We start from the raw sequence: 19786 nt of genomic DNA, 5'->3' as shown, positions 1-19786 counted from the left end.
CTTGATCAAAACCTACTTGAGTCGGTCAGCAAAGGTGGGCCAGCAGGGGCACATATGCCTCCACATGCAGTAATTACACTTGGATGCATACCCCCATCCCCAGCCAGCTAAAACCCAAACGACAATAACAAAACAACAGCATGCACTCCCACAATCCACAACACTGAAAATATCTACTGGAGCAACCAACCAACCACCCAACCTTACAACATACACCACTCAACAGCAAAACACATGCAAAGACACACACACACACACACACACACACACACACACACACACACACGCAAAAAAAAAAACACACACAAAATGACACACAACCAACCAACTAGCCTCATAACATCACTGCTCAAAACAACAACCATATGCATATATCCATATTTCCTCCACACTCAGTCAACTACCCCTTTTGGGGCTGAAATAACCACTACCCAATCAACCTCAACCGACACTATTTAACCTGTCTCCATAAACTTCCTCCATATCCAAAGTGAGCTTTTCAAGGCAACCTGGGCCACTCTGTCACACATCCTCCTTCTTTCTGTCCCACACACTCCAATCCGAGCAAGAAATGCAGAAAAGGAATTGCCAATATACCCTCTACACCCCACCTCAAATGGCTGACAAGAAACTCGCCAACCCTTCTCCCGACACTCTGCCTCCAGCTCACTGTACTTTCCTCTCTTCCTCTCGTGCACGTCTTCCATGTTATTTTCCCAAGGTACAGACAATTCCCCTAAGATTACCTGTCTTATTGCACCTGACCAGATGACAATGTCAGGCCACAACCTTGTTACGCAGATCTCTTCTAGGAATACCACATGCGGTTTTAGGTCTGCCACCACCTGCCAATCACAAGCATTTGACAGCAGCCCTATTGCCTTCCACCTCCTCCTCTTTCCGCCTCTTCTTACTATAATTCACCAAATGTCCATCCGTCTATCTGTCTGTTCGAAGGTACCGTAAAAACTGCTGAACCGATCTCAACGATATTTGGGTGGATAATCCTGGGATCTCCAGGAGTAAAATAGGCTATTTAATTTCCACAATTTCAGCTTTAGTCTCCAGTATTCTCAGGTTTGGACTCCCGCATAACATCCACGTTCGCATAACGTTCATTGATCTCATTGTGACGATGTTGTTTTCCCAGGTGCCGCACAAATGGCTGCACCGATCGAACTCGGTGACCTCGGACAAATACCTTTTATAAGGACACGGGTTGAATCCCTGCTTGAGAGAATTCGAACCCATTTCAACTGAAGGAAACACGTATCGGGAGTACATATGACATAGCGATTGTGAACACGATTAGTTTAAACTCAACATGAGAGAATTCCACATAGCTATTTGTGCGGTGAATATGCTAACAGATCGCTGTCTCCATCGATCTTGCCAAGGCCGTAACAGCTATCGGCTCAAAATCCTTTTAACTGTTGATTTGGAAGTTTTTACAATGAAGGAAACACGTATCGGGAGTACATACGACATCGGGAGGACTAACTGCACGCGTCTTTAGTATCGACGTTAAATCTCTCATGGCGGATCTGAAGAGCGGAATGCTCGAACTTGGCACACAGATTTTGAATTATTGCTTACATATGCACGTCATTTTTTTTTGAGATCAGATCCAAGATGGCCGACTGGCGGCCATTTTGTTACTTAAACGTGTCCCTCAACCATTTCTCAGACATGCATGGACCGATTGTGTTCAAACTTGGCACAAAGACAATACATGAGAGTAGACACATGCAGATTTTGTTTTACTAGGGCATGCCCGTACTATATATATATCTAAAATTATATCGCCCCCCTCTATTTACATGAAATGGTTTGGTCCAAAGCGAACGGCCTGCGAGTACGGTGACAATCCCCCCCCTCTATTTACATGAAATGGTTTGGTCCAAAGCGAACGGCTTGCGAGTACGGTGACAATCCCCCCCCTCTATTTACATGAAATGGTTTGGTCCAAAGCGAACGGCTTGCGAGTACGGTGACAATCCCCCCCCCCCCCCCCCTCTATTTACATGCAATGGTTTGGTCCAAAGCGAACGGCTTGCGGAGTTTGGTAAAGAAATCGCCATAGCTCGGTAACTACTTGTCCGATTAATATGAAACCTTGAAAAGGCACATCCTCGGGTCCCCAGCAATATACCTGGCAAGTTTCAAGTATATCGGACCCGTGGTTGTCGAGAAACAGCGGTCACAGACAAACACACAGACACACACACAGACACACAGACACACAGAGATTACTGGAATTATAGATAGATAATCCGACCAAAGATGGCCTACTGACGGCATTTAACTCAGTCCAGCAAAATTACTAAAACCATGGGGGCCATGACATTTTATTTTTCTCTCCTTGTTATTATTAGGGCAGATTATTGTTACACATTGTAATTATCTCTGCAACCGAAGGTAGATGGAGGTTATGTTTTTCCCCCTGTCTGTTTGTTTGTGAACAAGATATCTCAAAGTTGTCGATTGATTTGGACGAAATTTGGCAGACATGTAATGTATGTGACAAGGACGAAATGATTTGTTTTGGAGAAGATCCGGTTTCGGATCCGGCTACAAGAATTTTTTAAGTTGGGAGATAGGGCCAAAAACGATACGTAGCTGGATATCTCAAAAAGTTGAGGACGAATTTGGACGAAACTTGGTGGACAAGTTGGGTGTCTGACAAGGGCAAATAGATTCGATTTTGGTGAAGATCTGAATATGGATTCGGATATGAGAATTATTTAATTTTTAAGTGATTCTTCACCATTGAGTCATAAGCCTAAAACTGATACATAGCAGGATATCTGAAAAAGTTATGGACGGATTTATGACTAAACTTGGTTGACGAGTTGGTTAGGCAACAATAAGAAGCCGGTTAGATTTTGGTTTCGGTCCGAATGCAGATCCGGCCTGTCGGTGGACACAAAACGTAAACTGTTGAGCCTGGTGGAGGTGTGCTCTCCACCTAACGCCATTCTAGGTTAAAGATTACATTTTTCTGGTGGTGAGGCGGATATCGGGCAGCATTGTCCATCTCAAGTTGCTCTCGGGACAATGATCGGATCATTTGTGTGCAGGCTTCACCAGACCGGAAGAGGCAAGCGCATTATACCCTCCCTGAAGGTCATTAAGTGGGTCATATTGTCTCCAACTGTTGTATCCACACATTATAACAAGTTCCAACTTGGGATCTCAGCTACAGTGAGTCATGGCTCCACATCAGAATGCCAAACAGGACAACCCAATTTTTTACTCCTCCCAAAACTTGCTCAAATTCCAGAAAGCGAGAGAATTGCATCCCTTAAAAATATTGCCTCCTTCCATCAAATTTGAATCCAGAGCCTCTGGGGTCCATCATGGCAACCCAGCTTCCTTACTATTAGGCCACCACATCAAGTGACCCTCAAATGTTGCTGTTTAATGTTTCAGGCACTCACGAAGTTTTGCTGATAACGTTTTCCCTAATGTATTTAATGCTTCCCACTTGTACGCAGTAGCACGTGTGCAGAGCATAGCTGCCGCAGCTTCATCTCAGCAGACATATAGACGGAGACAGACAGCATCGTGATGTCATCATTTGCTTTCCATAAGAGGCAGAACGAATACGCAGCACGGAGCCTCCGACGTCAAGAAATATACTCCCTGGAAAATAAATATTCCTCTGCTTTGCACAAAACATCTTACAGGTAATTAATTCGTTAGTGTTAATGCAGGAATAACAATCGGTGATGATTGACTTTGCACCTGTAATGTCTGCGAGCGATGAAAAAAAAATTGTTGATAAAATGTTAAAACGTTAAAATGCTGAAAATGGCTCAGGAAGAACACAATGAAGATTTTTCACTGGATGCATGAACCTCATGGTCCTGATGAGGGGTGCTGGTAACTGCATGATATCGCATATGTATTAGAACCACTGTTAAACATCAATATCAGGAACAATTACAAATTTCGAGTCGGAACCCGCAGGGATTCTGCGGAATGTAAAATGTGACTGAAACAACATTATGCAAAGAACAGTTAAATATGTCATTTGAATTACTATTATCTTGCTAGATGCTCCCTCTGTATATTGATTGATTAAATCAATCTCCCCCAATCCCAAATATCCAAAATATCCTCAACTCCCTGCTCCCACCCCAAATATCCTGCACTCTCTGCTCCCACCCCAAATATCCTGCACTCTCTGCTCCCACCCAAATATCCTGCACTCTCTGCTCCCACCCCAAATATCCTGCACTCTCTGCTCCCACCCAAATATCCTGCACTCTCTGCTCCCACCCCAAATATCCTGAACTCTCTGCTCCCACCCCAAATATCCTGCACTCTCTGCTCCCACCCGAAATATCCTCAACTCCCTGCTCCCACCCGAAATATCCTCAACTCCCTGCTCCCACCCCAAATATCCTGCACTCTCTGCTCCCACCCAAATATCCTGCACTCTCTGCTCCCACCCGAAATATCCTCAACTCCCTGCTCCCACCCAAATATCCTGCACTCTCTGCTCCCACCCAAATATCCTGCACTCTCTGCTCCCACCCCAAATATCCTGCACTCTCTGCTCCCACCCCAAATATCCTGCACTCTCTGCTCCCACCCGAAATATCCTCAACTCCCTGCTCCCACCCAAATATCCTGCACTCTCTGCTCCCACCCAAATATCCTGCACTCTCTGCTCCCACCCAAATATCCTGCACTCTCTGCTCCCACCCAAATATCCTGCACTCTCTGCTCCCACCCCAAATATCCTGCACTCTCTGCTCCCACCCCAAATATCCTGCACTCTCTGCTCCCACCCGAAATATCCTCAACTCCCTGCTCCCACCCAAATATCCTGCACTCTCTGCTCCCACCCAAATATCCTGCACTCTCTGCTCCCACCCAAATATCCTGCACTCTCTGCTCCCACCCAAATATCCTGCACTCTCTGCTCCCACCCAAATATCCTGCACTCTCTGCTCCCACCCGAAATATCCTCAACTCCCTGCTCCCACCCAAATATCCTGCACTCTCTGCTCCCACCCAAATATCCTGCACTCTCTGCTCCCACCCCAAATATCCTGAACTCTCTGCTCCCACCCCAAATATCCTGCACTCTCTGCTCCCACCCGAAATATCCTCAACTCCCTGCTCCCACCCAAATATCCTGCACTCTCTGCTCCCACCCAAATATCCTGCACTCTCTGCTCCCACCCAAATATCCTGCACTCTCTGCTCCCACCCGAAATATCCTGAACTCTCTGCTCCCACCCAAAATATCCTGAACTCTCTGCTCCCACCCCAAATATCCTGAACTCTCTGCTCCCACCCCAAATATCCTGAACTCTCTTCTCCCACCCGAAATATCCTGAACTCTCTTCTCCCACCCGAAATATCCTGAACTCTCTGCTCCCACCCCAAATATCCTGAACTCTCTGCTCCCACCCGAAATATCCTGAACTCTCTGCTCCCACCCGAAATATCCTGAACTCTCTGCTCCCACCCCAAATATCCTCAACTCCCTGCTCCCACCCCAAATATCCTGAACTCTCTGCTCCCACCCCAAATATCCTGAACTCTCTGCTCCCACCCAAAATATCCTGAACTCTCTGCTCCCACCCCAAATATCCTGAACTCTCTGCTCCCACCCAAAATATCCTGAACTCTCTGCTCCCACCCCAAATATCCTGAACTCTCTGCTCCCACCCGAAATATCCTGAACTCTCTGCTCCCACCCCAAATATCCTGAACTCTCTGCTCCCACCCGAAATATCCTGAACTCTCTGCTCCCACCCGAAATATCCTGAACTCTCTGCTCCCACCCCAAATATCCTGAACTCTCTGCTCCCACCCGAAATATCCTCAACTCCCTGCTCCCACCCCAAATATCCAGAAATCTCTGCTCCCACCCCAAATATCCTCAACTCCCTGCTCCCACCCGAAATATCCTGAACTCTCTGCTCCCACCCCAAATATCCTGCACTCTCTGCTCCCACCCGAAATATCCTGAACTCTCTGCTCCCACCCGAAATATCCTGAACTCTCTGCTCCCACCCCAAATATGCTCAACTATCTGCTCCCACCAGAAATATCCTGAACTCTCTGCTCCCACCCGAAATATCCTGAACTCTCTGCTCCCACCCCAAATATCCTGAACTCTCTGCTCCCACCCGAAATATCCTGAACTCTCTGCTCCCACCCCAAATATCCTGAACTCTCTGCTCCCACCCGAAATATCCTGAACTCTCTGCTCCCACCCCAAATATCCTGAACTCTCTGCTCCCACCCGAAATATCCTGAACTCTCTGCTCCCACCCCAAATATCCTGAACTCTCTGCTCCCACCCGAAATATCCTGAACTCTCTGCTCCCACCCCAAATATCCTGAACTCTCTGCTCCCACCCCAAATATCCTGAACTCTCTGCTCCCACCCAAAATATCCTGAACTCTCTGCTCCCACCCCAAATATCCTGAACTCTCTGCTCCCACCCGAAATATCCTGAACTCTCTGCTCCCACCCCAAATATCCTGAACTCTCTGCTCCCACCCGAAATATCCTGAACTCTCTGCTCCCACCCCAAATATCCTGCACTCTCTGCTCCCACCCGAAATATCCTCAACTCCCTGCTCCCACCCCAAATATCCTGAAATCTCTGCTCCCACCCCAAATATCCTCAACTCCCTGCTCCCACCCGAAATATCCTGAACTCTCTGCTCCCACCCCAAATATCCTGCACTCTCTGCTCCCACCCGAAATATCCTGAACTCTCTGCTCCCACCCGAAATATCCTGAACTCTCTGCTCCCACCCCAAATATGCTCAACTATCTGCTCCCACCAGAAATATCCTGAACTCTCTGCTCCCACCCCCAAATATCCTGAACTCCCTGCTCCCACCCAAAATATCCTGAACTCTCTGCTCCCACCCGAAATATCCTGAACTCCCTGCTCCCACCCGAAATATCCTGAACTCTCTGCCTTCACCCGAAATATCCTGAACTCTATGCTCCCACCCCAAATATCCTGAACTCTCTGCTCCCACCCCCAAATATCCTGAACTCTCTGCTCCCACCCCAAATATCCTGAACTCTCTGCTCCCACCCCAAATATCCTGAACTCTCTGCTCCCACCCCAAATATCCTCAACTCCCTGCTCCCACCCGAAATATCCTGAACTCTCTGCCTTCACCCGAAATATCCTGAACTCTCTGCTCCCACCCCAAATATCCTCAACTCCCTGCTCCCACCCGAAATATCCTGAACTCTCTGCCTTCACCTGAAATATCCTGAACTATCTGCTCCCACCCCAAATATCCTGAACTCTCTGCTCCCACCCCAAATATCCTCAACTCCCTGCTCCCACCCGAAATATCCTGAACTCTCTGCTCCCACCCCAAATATCCTCAACTCCCTGCTCCCACCCGAAATATCCTGAACTCTCTGCTCCCACCCGAAATATCCTGAACTCTCTGCTCCCACCCGAAATATCCTGAACTCTCTGCCTTCACCCGAAATATCCTGAACTCTCTGCTCCCACCCCAAATATCCTGAACTCTCTGCTCCCACCCCAAATATCCTCAACTCCCTGCTCCCACCCGAAATATCCTGAACTCTCTGCTCCCACCCCAAATATCCTCAACTCCCTGCTCCCACCCGAAATATCCTGAACTCTCTGCTCCCACCCGAAATATCCTGAACTCTCTGCTCCCACCCGAAATATCCTCAACTCCCTGCTCCCACCCCAAATATCCTGAAATCTCTGCTCCCACCCCAAATATCCTCAACTCCCTGCTCCCACCCGAAATATCCTGAACTCTCTGCTCCCACCCCAAATATCCTGAACTCTCTGCTCCCACCCCAAATATGCTCAACTCCTGCTCCCACCCCAAATATTCTCAATCCCCCCATGCCTTCCCTGATCCTCAACTCATCCCTCCCACCCCAAATATCCTCAATTCCCCTGCCTACCCAAAATCATCAACCCCCACCCAAAACCACAAATCCTCAACTCTTCCCAATCATAATTCCTCAACTCTACCCCCTCCCCCTTCCTGGCGAAATCCAAGTCTTCAACTCCCCCCCTCCTTCCTCCCACCCAAATGCTCAATTTCCCTACCTGCACCAAATCCTCAAATCACCCCTCCCCCCTCACACCCCAAATCCTCAATTCCCCCTGCCTGCACCAAATCATCAACCTCCACCCAAAACCACAAATCCTCAACTCCTCCCCAATTCCAATTCCTCAAATTCCCTCCCAGCCTCAATTCCTTAACTCCCCCACCCGAACCCCAAATCCTCAACTGCCCCTTACCCCAAATCCTCAACTCCCCTCTACCCTAAGTGCTCAACTCCTTTCCCGACAAATCCAAAATCCTCAACCTCTCTCACCCCCACCCCAAATCCTCTGATGATGAGGCTGATGATGAGGCCCAAGAGTTTAAAGAACTGAACTTCTTCCACAGAATGATCACACAAATAGAAAGTTTGATTTGCCTGATGCTCTTTCAATAAGTCAAAAATAATCTGTGATAATGTCAGACACTGGATGAGAAATCATGATCTAGGTATGTGTCTCTCTTTTGATATGCGGGGAGTATTGCAGCTGCACTCACTGGGTTGGGGAACTGTTTGGCATAATGTTCAATCATTTATCTATCGACAGTCACGTGAAAAAGTAAGTACACCCCATGTAAAGTTTTGACTTTTTCAACATATTTCAACATCCAGCGATTTGATCTTCATTTCAACAATATTGATAGATAAAGGTGATATAATATAACAAATATCATGAAACATTTACATTTTGTAGTCCATTGTATAATTTAAATAAACATAAATGCAAATTTCGCATGTGGAAAAAGTAAGTACACCCCTACATTTATCACTACTTCAAATACCTAAAATTAGAATCAGGTGCACCAGCTCAGGTGCAAATGATTAGAACATCGTTAGAGAGGATCTTGGAGGAACCTGTCTTATTTAAACCTCAGACATTTAGTTTGGTTTGCTCTTTGTTGTTGAAGTGTGTGGCGTCACCATGCCTAGATCAAAAGAGCTCTCTGAGGCCTTCAGAAAGAAGGTTATAGATGCCTACGAGTCTGGGAAGGGATTTAAAAAGATCTCCAAACAATTTGAAATCAATCATTCGACTGTCCAGAAGATCATCTGCAAGTGGAGAAGATTCCAAACAACTGCCAACTTGTTCAGGCCAGGCCGCCCCAGCAAGTTCAGCCCGAGAGCAGACCGCAAGATTCTGAAAGAAGTCTTTAAGAACCCCAGAATGTCATCATGGGACCTCCAGGTAGCTCTTGCCACTGTTGATGTCAAAGTGCACGAGTTTACCATTAGAAAGAGGCTGCACAAATTTGATTTGCCTGAAATACTTTTGTATATAAAATACAAAATACTTTGATACTTCACCTGAAAAACATTGCCCGTCTCCGCTCATCCCTCTCCTCCACGGCTGCAGAAACCCTCATCCACGCCTTCATCACCTCCCGTCTGGACTACTGCAATAGCCTCCTCTATGGTTCACCCTCAAAAATCACCAATAAACTCCAATACATTCAGAACTCCGCTGCCCGTCTACTCACCCATTCCCGGACCCGTGACCACATCACCCCCATCCTTTACAAGCTTCACTGGCTCCCCATCCCCCAGAGAATCCAGTACAAAATCCTCCTCTTGACATACAAAGCCCTCCATAACCTGGCCCCATCCTACCTGGCTGACCTCCTCTCCAGACACACTCCCACCCGCAACCTCCGCTCTGCTGGTACCAACCTCCTGACCCCCTCCATCCGGACCAAATTCAGATCCTGGGGGGACAGGGCCTTCTCCATCGCTGCTCCCACCCTCTGGAACTCACTACCTCACACCATCAGAGACTCCTCCTCACTCACCACATTCAAAACATCACTAAAGACCCACCTGTTCAACACTGCATTCAACATTCAACCCACAGCATTTAACCCCTGACTATCTCTTCTCCTTCTCCCTCCTTTTGCTTTAAATATTTCCCTATTGATTCTTGTCTTTTTGCAATTGTTGTTTTCATGTATTGTTATGCATTATGTTTGCCACTCTGTCAAAGCGCCTTTGGGCTTCTGGAAAAGCGCTATACAAAATAAATGAATTATTATTATTATTATTATTTACATGGGAGGTGTGCCAGGAGGAACCTTTGCTGTCCAGAAAGAACATCAGGGCAAGACTAAAGTTTGCCAATGAACACCGAGGCAAAGACCAGCACTTCTGGAACAATGTGCTCTGGACAGATGAGTCAAAGGTAGAGCTATTTGGCCACAGTACCTGAAGACATGTTTGGCGAAAACCAAAGACAGCATTTGACCACAAGAACCTGATACCAACTGGAAAGCATGGTGGTGGAAATACTATGGTTTGGGGCAGCTTTGCTGCATCAGGGCCTGGGCAGCTCACCATCATAGAATCCACTATGAATTCTTCATTGTACCAGAGAGTGCTTGAGGATAATGTGAGGCCATCTGTCGGAAAGTTGAAGCTCAACGGAAGGTGGACCTTGCAACAAGACAATGACCCCTAAACATACCAGTAAATCCACCAAGGAATGGCTGAAAAGAAAGAAATGGAGGGTTCTGGAATGGCCAAGTCAAAGCCCGGATCTAAATCCCATCGAGATGTTGTGGGGGGATTTGAAACGAGCTGTGCATGCAAGAAACCCCTCAAACATCGCACAGCTGAAATAATTCTGCATGGAGGAGTGGGCAAACATTTCTCCCAGTCGATGTCAGAGACTGATAGACAGTTATAAGAAACGCCTACTTGAGGTTGTTTCTGCCAAAGGGGGCAATTCCACTTATTCGAGCCAAGGGTGTACTTACTTTTTCCATATGCGAAATTTGCATTTATGTTTATTTAAATTATACAATGGACTACAAAATGTAAAAGTTTCATGATATTTGTTATATTATATCACCTTTATCTATCAATATTGTTGAAATGAAGATCAAATAGCTGTATGTTGAAATACGTTGAAAAAGTCAAAACTTTACATGGGGTGTACTTACTTTTTCACATGATTGTATATCATAACAGGAGCCGTGTCCGTCTGTTTGTTTGTTACTTGGCCAAAAAAAAAATGTTTTTTTTGCAAGTATGTTGATCACTCCGGTTTGTGTTTTGTGTGTTTTAGTGGGGAGCCTATGTACTCAATTTCAAGTTCGTGTGCAGTTCATGTTAATTTTGGGCAACCACTATAAATGTATTCTACTGGGTCCTACTAATCGGAAAAATGATCTCGCCATTTTTTTGTTGACCTTTAGTGACCTTGACTCAAGGTCAAAGTTCAAACGTCATTACAGTGACCATACTTCATTCAAAGTACATCGACCTTGGTACCAAAATGTGGCAAATTTCACAAGGAACATTGATTATGACATTTCTTTTGTCATTTGCCCTCTCAGATGTTTGCAATATGCAAATTAAAAAGCAAATGACCTCATTAGAGAGAAAAAAAATATGCATAATTAACATGTAGTCTTAAGTCATATACACGTGAATCCCATCACTTCGCATTATTATTGAATGCCAATCATTAGTTACCATCTCAAATGTGTTCTGCTGGATCCTAAACTCTAAAAATATGTTGCGTATTGTTTTCTGTTGATATGTTCTTGATATTAACTGACCTTTGACATGTACTTGACTTTACTTACCTTGACCCAAGGTGAAATGTCAAATGTCATTTTTACCATGTGATGCTGCCCCCCCCCCCCCCCCCACTATTTGTTTGTTTGTGTGTGTGTTTGATTGTCCGCTCACTTATACTTGCCTACAGGACACGATTTTAAACCGATCTTCACGAAACTTTACCAAATGACAGAGATCGTGGTCCGACAAAATCCTATATATTTTTGGGGTCAAAAGGTCAAAAGGTCAACATAGGCCAAAGGTCAACTACTTTTTTAATTTCTAAAATCCTCAATTTTCATCCGATTGACTTGAAATTTGAAGAGGATTTACACATCGGCTAACTGAATTCAACCACCAACTTTTTTTGAGATCAGCTTGAATCAAAAGGTCAACATAGCCCAAAGGTCAACCACTTTTTTCGAATTTCTAAAATCCTCAATTTTCATCCGATTGGCTTGAAATTTGAATAGGATTTACATATCGGCACACTGAATTGAACAACCAACTATTTTTGAGATCAGCTTCGACCAAAAGGTCAACATAGGCCAAAGGTCAACCACTTTTTTCGAATTTCTAAAATCCTCAATTTTTATCCGATTGACTTGAAATTTGAATAGGATTTACATATCGGCGAACTAAATTCAACCACCAACTATTTTTTTTAGATCATTGTAGGCCAAAAGGTAAATGTAGGCCAAAGGTTAACCACTTTTTTTTGAATTTCTAAAATCCTCAATTTTCATCCAATTGACTTGAAATTTGAAGAGGATTTAGATATCGTCTTAGTGAATTCAACCAACACCTATTTTTTAGGTCAAAAGGATTCTCTATTGAGTGCCATTCTGCTTTGTTTTCTTTTGCCAAGTGTCGCTCTGTGAGTGATTTTTCATTTGTTTGTATGTTTGGTTGTCGTGTTATAACTTGAGAATGGATTAACGGATTTCAATAAATCCAACTAAGGTGGATTCGGGTAACTCCCGGGAATGTTTGTGATGGGAAAAAAAAATTTCATGGGTACATGGACACGCGTGTCAAAACTGCAAATGCCAACACGTGACGTCGGTTATCCCTGCACGAAGAGCAAGATCTCCCAGGAATCCTTTGTTTTTTCTTCCCCATAGATTAGCCGTCGCAGCAAAGATTGGTATTTCCATCAGCGAAGCGACGGGTCTTATTTGCTAGTCTATATATAATTGGAAAGAGAATTTCGAAGGAAACGGAGAGATCGTTAATGAAAACGAAGAAGGGAATTGGGACCAATATATCACCTTGTGGGACCCCAGCCTCCAAATGTAGAACAGTTGATAAAGAGCCATTGAGAGCTGCATTCTCGCGAGACATGAAGTCAGTCTTGAATTGCACATTCAGGGAACCTGACGAGCAGGGTGGAATGTCAAATTGTCTCAAACGCATTGGATATGTCCAGAGACACTGCCATGACCTTATTATAAATAAAATATCAGGATAAAGTCAGCCAGACTGGCATCTCCTGGTTATGCTTGCAGAGAGCTTGCCAAGTAGACGTGGGTACTGGAAAACTAAAGATGGCCAATGGGAATAATGATCTGACCCTCAGCTTGAAGCTCAAGGCATTGGGCAGCTCAATCACTGACAGAGTAAGAGAAAACAAATGCTTATTGGATTAAAAGTTGGGAACAATGGAATTTTTTGACCATCTGTCGTTAAAAATTGTGAAATGTAATTGCGCAATAAATTGTAATTTGTTAATGGTGCCGGTGATGACTCGCCTACTCTTCGCGAAGCACAACATGGGATTTTTTACGTCCACCAACTAATGCCGACAGGTATGAAACACCGGGATGACAGTTTATAGCTTGGTTGGGATTCGGACCCAGGCTAAACAGCTTAAAGGTGAACGTGCGTACCTCTAGGGCTAGGCCATCCTGCCAGCCCTTGTAGTGGTGCTACCTATTCATGAATTATGTATACTAGCCATACGGGAGGAGCTTCAATTGGGAGGCCCAAATGAAAAGGCAAAATATCAGAAATTGAAGGCTTTTTTTTAATTTTAAACGATTTATATAAACATCCGTTGAATCATATCACACGCAAATCATCAAAATCTAAACAGTATTTGTAGAATTTCAATAAAAGCCACATCACTGGTCATATCGGTAAATATTATTTTATCGTGTTTGGAAAAACTGGAAAATTGGAAAAATTGAAAATTGGAAAAACTGGGAAAAAAAATTGGAAAAACAATATAGCCTATTTTACTCCAGGGGGTCCCAGGATTACCCGCCCAAAATTTCGTTGCAATCGGTTGAGCCGTTTTTGCGGTATCTTCGAACGGATGGACGGACAGATGGACATTTGGTCTCTCCCATAATCCCTTATTCCCTGTTTACCTTTACTGTTTACCTGTCTACCTTACCCTTCCCATTTCCTTACTCTCCTATCTCTTTTCAAACTCCTTTGCTTTCTCTCCCACTCCTCCCATGCTCACCTTGCTAACTTTTCTCAATTTTAATTTTCTTTTTACCACCCACTGGTTCATACATATATTGGAAATAGATATTCCCATTCCACCTTTCTTCTCTGTGCAGCACATGGTTGCTGGTTTCCATCATTGCTCGTGATTGCGGATGTGCCGCCGTGTAGGTTTCAGCAGGAAGTTGGGATTTGTTCAGGTTTATTGTTCAAGTTGGGATTTCATCTTTCCATGCATTTGAAAGTGCTTTATACATCCTCCTTCTGCCCTCTCTCATTATTTGGGTTGTTGTGCCCTGGATTTGCCAACACCAGCATGCCAGGTACTAAAAACAATTGGAATGTTGAATTGGAATGCTCCCTTGTCTTTACAGAAGCAGGAAATCCGCCAAGCGTTTGGACGATGATGCAGAGGTCATCGGTGACCTTATTCAGACATCCCCGATGACTTCTCCCAAAGTTGTCCGCCGTTTGAAGCATTCCCCCGTCCCAAAAAGCCCGAGATGCATTCATGATCCACATCACTTACATATGTGCCCCATCCATTGCCCGTGAGTTATTAACGAGTTATCTTTCTTCTCTTTCCTCCGTCACACACCAATTTCTTGGGTTACGCTTGAGCCGTAACCTTTCCATTCGTGAAATAAGAATTAAATTCAATTAAGCAAATTGACTCGAGTGCAACAGAAAACTGCACGTTTCATCAGAGGTGGATAATCTATAATAGAAATGCAGTTGACAAGAGAATGTAATAACCTCCAAGTGGGTTTTATCTTTAATGTATGAGTGCAAATCACACTGACACACACACACACATACACAACATATTCCATCATTTTTGTTAATGATACTCTGCAAAAAGGAGCTTTTCAGACAAACTTTCAACAGAAACTTCCTGTATGGAGATCTCCAACCTCTGGGGGGTTTTTTTGCCTTGATGTTCTTTCTGTGATGTTCTTATTGAGGAGATTATCCGGCTCCTCCAGTCTGTCCAACCAGAAAATGCTGTGGAATGGGCCCACTCACCTGCACCGATTTCTCTCCATATTGAAGGACATTAATGTGGTATTTGGAGATATTTAAGATGGATGGTGCTGTCCAATAAATTGAACATTAATGAATGCATCATGAGTTGGAAGCAATATGTGTGGTGGAGATGATTCGCCATGGAAGTATTAAGCAGATGGGCCTGCAGTTGTTCGTTCATTACTATACAAACATTAGCCAGATCAAAAATGTCAGGATGATTATACTTTCGTTGGAGTGCTTTACCGTTTTGGGTTAAGCTGTGAAAATACAGGCGGACCTCGACATTTGCGGTTCCAACATTTGTGGACCACACGTATTCACGGTTCATAACATGTGACCTGCTTCTATATCCGTGGCCTTGTGATTCTCGTATTCGTGGATTTTTTTTTTCACGTATTCTGGGTTTTTTTCACAGGGATGTTCACGGTTTTTCTGACCTGCTTCGACATTCGCGGCCCTGTGCCTTGTGTGTTGGAATTTTTTCTGACCGACATTCGCGGCCCCCTGCTTCATGTGTTGGAAATTTTTCTGACCGTCTTCGACATTCGCGGCCCCGTGCTTTCTGTATTCATGGTTTTTCTGACCTTTTTCAACATTCGCGGCCCTGTGCTTCATGTATTCATGTTTTTTTCTGACCTGCTTCAACAGTCATGGCCCTATGCTTCATGTGTTGGAAATTTTTCTGACCTTCTTCGACATTCGCGGCCCCGTGCTTCGTGTATTCGTGGTTTTCTGACCTCTTCAACATTCGCGGCCCCATGCTTTGTGCATTCACGGTTTTTCTGACCTTGAACATTCGCGGCCCCGTGCTTCGTGTATTCACAGTTTTTCTGAACTTCTTCAACATTTGCGGCCCCATGCTTCATATATTCTTGGTTTTTCTGACGTGCTTTGACATTCGCAGCCCTGTGCCTTGTGTGTTGGTGGTTTATCTGACCTGCTTCGACATTTGCGGCCCCATGCTTCGTGTATTCACAGTTTTTCTGAACTTCTTTAACATTTGCGGCCCCATGCTTCATATATTCATGTTTTTTCTGACGTGCTTCGACATTCACGGCCATGTGTCTTGTGTGTTGGCGGTTTTTCTGTCCTGCTTCAACATTTGCAGCCCCGTGCTTCGTGTATTCAGTTTTTCTTAACTTCTTCAACATTTGCGGCCCCATGTTTCATATATTCACGGTTTTTCTGATGTGCTTTGACATTCGCGGCCCCGTGCTTTGTGTAAGCACGGTTTGTCTGACCTGCTTCGACATTCGCGGCCCCGTGCTTCTCGTATTCACGGTTTTTTCGCAAGCGTATTTGTCTTTTTTTTCGTGGGATTCTTTATTTTTCCTTGTGAGTCATGAACTGTCAGGAGCCTATTCCCCCTTTTCCCATTGAAACAATGCCTCGACATTTCTAGGATTCAACATTCGCGGCATTTTCCAGTAACTTATAACTCACGAAGGTCGGGGTCCGACTGTATTGTATTTATTTGAACACCAAACTTCAAAAAATAAACTACAAATCTAAATTTAGCAAAAGTACAATGTTTCTTGCTGCTATGACATCAGCACATTGTTGTTATTGTTGTTTATACTTTCGATTAATATGTTGGAGTACAATCTATAAATCTGTATTGAGTACAATTTGACAAAGCACTAAGCAGTCTTTCCTTCTATTTTAAGCCAAGATCAGAGTCATGCTTCCCATGAGGAGGGAGAGCACCGCAGATCACAGCATATTGCTTCTGAGAGTGCACAAGCATCGGAGGAAGACCTTGTGGAAGCCGAGTATCGCACACGCCAAGAAACCCGCCAACGAGCAAAGCGCATCTCGCTGCAGAAGAGGGTAATGATCCCCAGGCACAGGAAATTCATTTGCAGACATCATCAATTAGAGTTGGCCTTCGCAAGCTTGTCCATTTTCAACATTGCATGCGTTGGTCAGGGAGCTCTTCTTATTCCACTGCCACCCCCTGGACTGAGGGATAAATTAGTTTCATCAGAGCCAGTCCCAGGCCCAGCAAGGGTCACAATTTAGGTCTAAAATGTTGTTTTCAATTTCTTTTCTCAGCTATGCTAGTCAATAGAGAGTCGCTGCACTTTTCCTATAACATCTGCAAAATTTTCCTCACCAAGCCATCATGGCATGCTGCGTTGTGACGCGGATCTCTAATGAAATCAACATTTACCTTTTGGTGGTTTGTCACTGAGTGTCATAGACGATGGCTGGAAGCATTCGGGCTGTTGCACCTGTCAGATGTGATAGAATTAGTGTTGAACATATCAAAACAGATGTCTCATAAGGCAGCGCAAGCGAGCTCATCAGCAGCAAATGGCTGGCGTGTTGTTAAACATGGTGGTGAACCATAGAAAAGATCCAAGGCCACGATCAACTTGGGGTAGAGGGTTTCAATAAAAATCAGACTGTTCATCATTTTCATCCCAACTACAGACTTGAGCTCAGTATTGGGGAAGAGGGGAAAGGGGTTGCGGAGGAGGTCACTACGTCGATCAATAGTGTTATTTGTGGTGACTTGTACAAATCGGTGGACTCCGATATCTGATATCACATGTTTTGTCTTTAAAATTATAGAAACATTGAATACCACTCATTACATGAAATTATAATTATTTTTTTATAGTGTCGAGGCTCGTGAAGGAGCGGGAAGATAGAACGGATCACACGTTTAGAGAGCAACAGAAACAGGTGAAAGAAGGGAAACACAGCAACAACAGGGACGAAGGACAAAATAGAGGGAGACTTGGACAAATAAGGGAGATGGGGGAAAATGAGGGCTGAGGGAGGACACACAGGGTGAACACGATGGATACGGCCACAAACTCTCATGAAGGAAAAATTGGAATGTTGCAAAGAAGTAGGCTTGGGAGGCAGGTGAGGAAGGGTGGGGAAGGTAGAGACAGAGAGGTTAAGGGAATAAGAGCAGTGGAAATAGCATTCTTACATTGATAAAGATATCACTAAAGGTAATCTTTTGTTCATAGCCCAAGTTCTCAAAGCCCAATCTGCTGTTGTTTCTGAAGTCTCTACCAATGTCTATGGTATTAATCATCCAGTACGTGCCTCTTGGTCCTCCCAGCTGTGTGAAAGTGAACACCTCGCCCAGGAGGCATTCGATGAGTTGATGCAGCGTGGGCCCGAGTTCCTCATCAAGCCGAGATCACATGTTGTTTGGGAGAAATCTGTCGCCAAGTTCGTGTGCACCGTGCAAGGGTTTCCCGATCCTCACGTGAAATGGTAAGCAGGATGGCTTTGAACGGCTCTCCGCATCGCTGTGTTTTTGACATTTGTCTCCGTAATGCCGACTTCCTCCCGTCCATCACGATATTTGGGCAACGTTAAATTGCGATGGATTCTTTTAAAGCTGCTGGACATCTTACTCCCCTGCTGAGCGGATGGGACCTGTAAAGTGTACAGATTCGACACGGAAATCCCTCATGTTCGTATATGGTTTAAAGTAGCGAAGGCTGCTCATGCAGGACTTGGCTTAATCTCCTTACTGAGACAGCTTTACATGGGATCCGCACTCAGCTTTTAATTGGGTTTTGCACATCGCCTTCCCCTAATTCCCCAAGTGTTATTTTGAAGAAACATCACCAAATACCAAAAACATTTTCAAAACTAGTTTCAAACACGGAGTCAAATGACGATTGTCAATTTTCCTTCACTGAATGCCATACATTTACACTCAGTATAGGCTCAGAGGTTATACACTTGTGTTATATGTTATATACATACATGTTGATATGCATGTTGTTATACTTACGGTATATACATACATGTTGTTATATACTTTTGTTATACATTCATGTTGTTATATACTTATGCTCACATATATCCCATATATATACAGACTTGGCATTTAATATGGAATATTTTTTTTGTGGGGGTGAACTTACTTTTCAAGATGACTTAGAACCAAAAGTTCATTGGAATTATGTTGAAATTATCCTAGATTTTGTTAATGTGACCTTTAAAAGAAACAAAAACCACATTTGACATTTCGAAGCAAGTAAATTGATCCTTGAAAGTGATGTAAACTGATATCGAACTCAATTCACGGACAGTACTGTGTTAAACTTCTGTACGTTTTCCAGAAGTATCTCTTTATTTTGCACATTAGCCAAAAAAAATTTTCAACCAAAACAAAAGTTAAATTATAACTGGGATTACGGACAGTAAAATTACAGTTCAGTACTTCGTGTAACCCCCACGAGCATTCAGGTGAGCACGTACATGTCGAGGCATGCTGTTCACGAGATTTGCCAAGGTTTGGACAGGAATCACTTTCCATGCAGTTACAATAGCCTGCTGCAATTCACGCACAGAGGTCGGCTGCTGGTCCAAGTTGTCGATTTGACGCGTTAATTCTGCCCACAAGTTCTCTATCGGATTCATATCCGGGGACATGGCAGGCCACTCCATATGCTCGACACCACGGTCAGCAAGAAAATGTTGGATCATGCGAGCATGATGAGGCCGTGCATTGTCATCTTGGAAGACAAAGTTTCCTCGAAAGGCTGCACGAACAAATGGAAGCAATATTTCTTCCAGAATGGCCCTGTGCTTGAACTGGTTCAGGTTTCCATTCAGAACAACCATGTCAGTTTTGCCCCCTGCATGAAAAGCAGCCCAAACGGTCACCCCACC

At 44.4% G+C, this 19786-nt stretch overlaps 1 protein-coding gene across 6 annotated transcripts in view; it reads left to right on the top strand.

The window, feature by feature from the left end:
- Positions 1 to 19786, top strand: part of LOC137413098 (myomesin-1) — a 185748-nt gene that overhangs the window by 30769 nt on the left and 135193 nt on the right. For 3 of the 6 annotated variants that reach the window (XM_078786461.1, XM_078786460.1, XM_078786459.1), the window contains exons 2-5: positions 3501 to 3689; positions 14479 to 14655; positions 16801 to 16963; positions 18216 to 18373. In XM_078786461.1, coding sequence (XP_078642587.1) covers positions 3571 to 3689; positions 14479 to 14655; positions 16801 to 16963; positions 18216 to 18373 — 617 coding nt within the window. In that variant the 5' untranslated portion in view covers positions 3501 to 3570. Of the gene's footprint in view, positions 35 to 3497; positions 3690 to 14478; positions 14656 to 16800; positions 16964 to 18215; positions 18374 to 19786 lie in introns of all 6 variants that reach the window. The other 3 variants (XM_078786457.1, XM_078786458.1, XM_078786462.1) reach the window with 2 other exon arrangements.

Source organism: Myxine glutinosa, chromosome 11 (assembly GCF_964187855.1).
Source record: "Myxine glutinosa chromosome 11, kmMyxGlut1.1, whole genome shotgun sequence".
Lineage (NCBI taxonomy): Eukaryota > Metazoa > Chordata > Myxini > Myxiniformes > Myxinidae > Myxine > Myxine glutinosa.
This window is presented reverse-complemented; position numbering and strand designations above follow the sequence as displayed.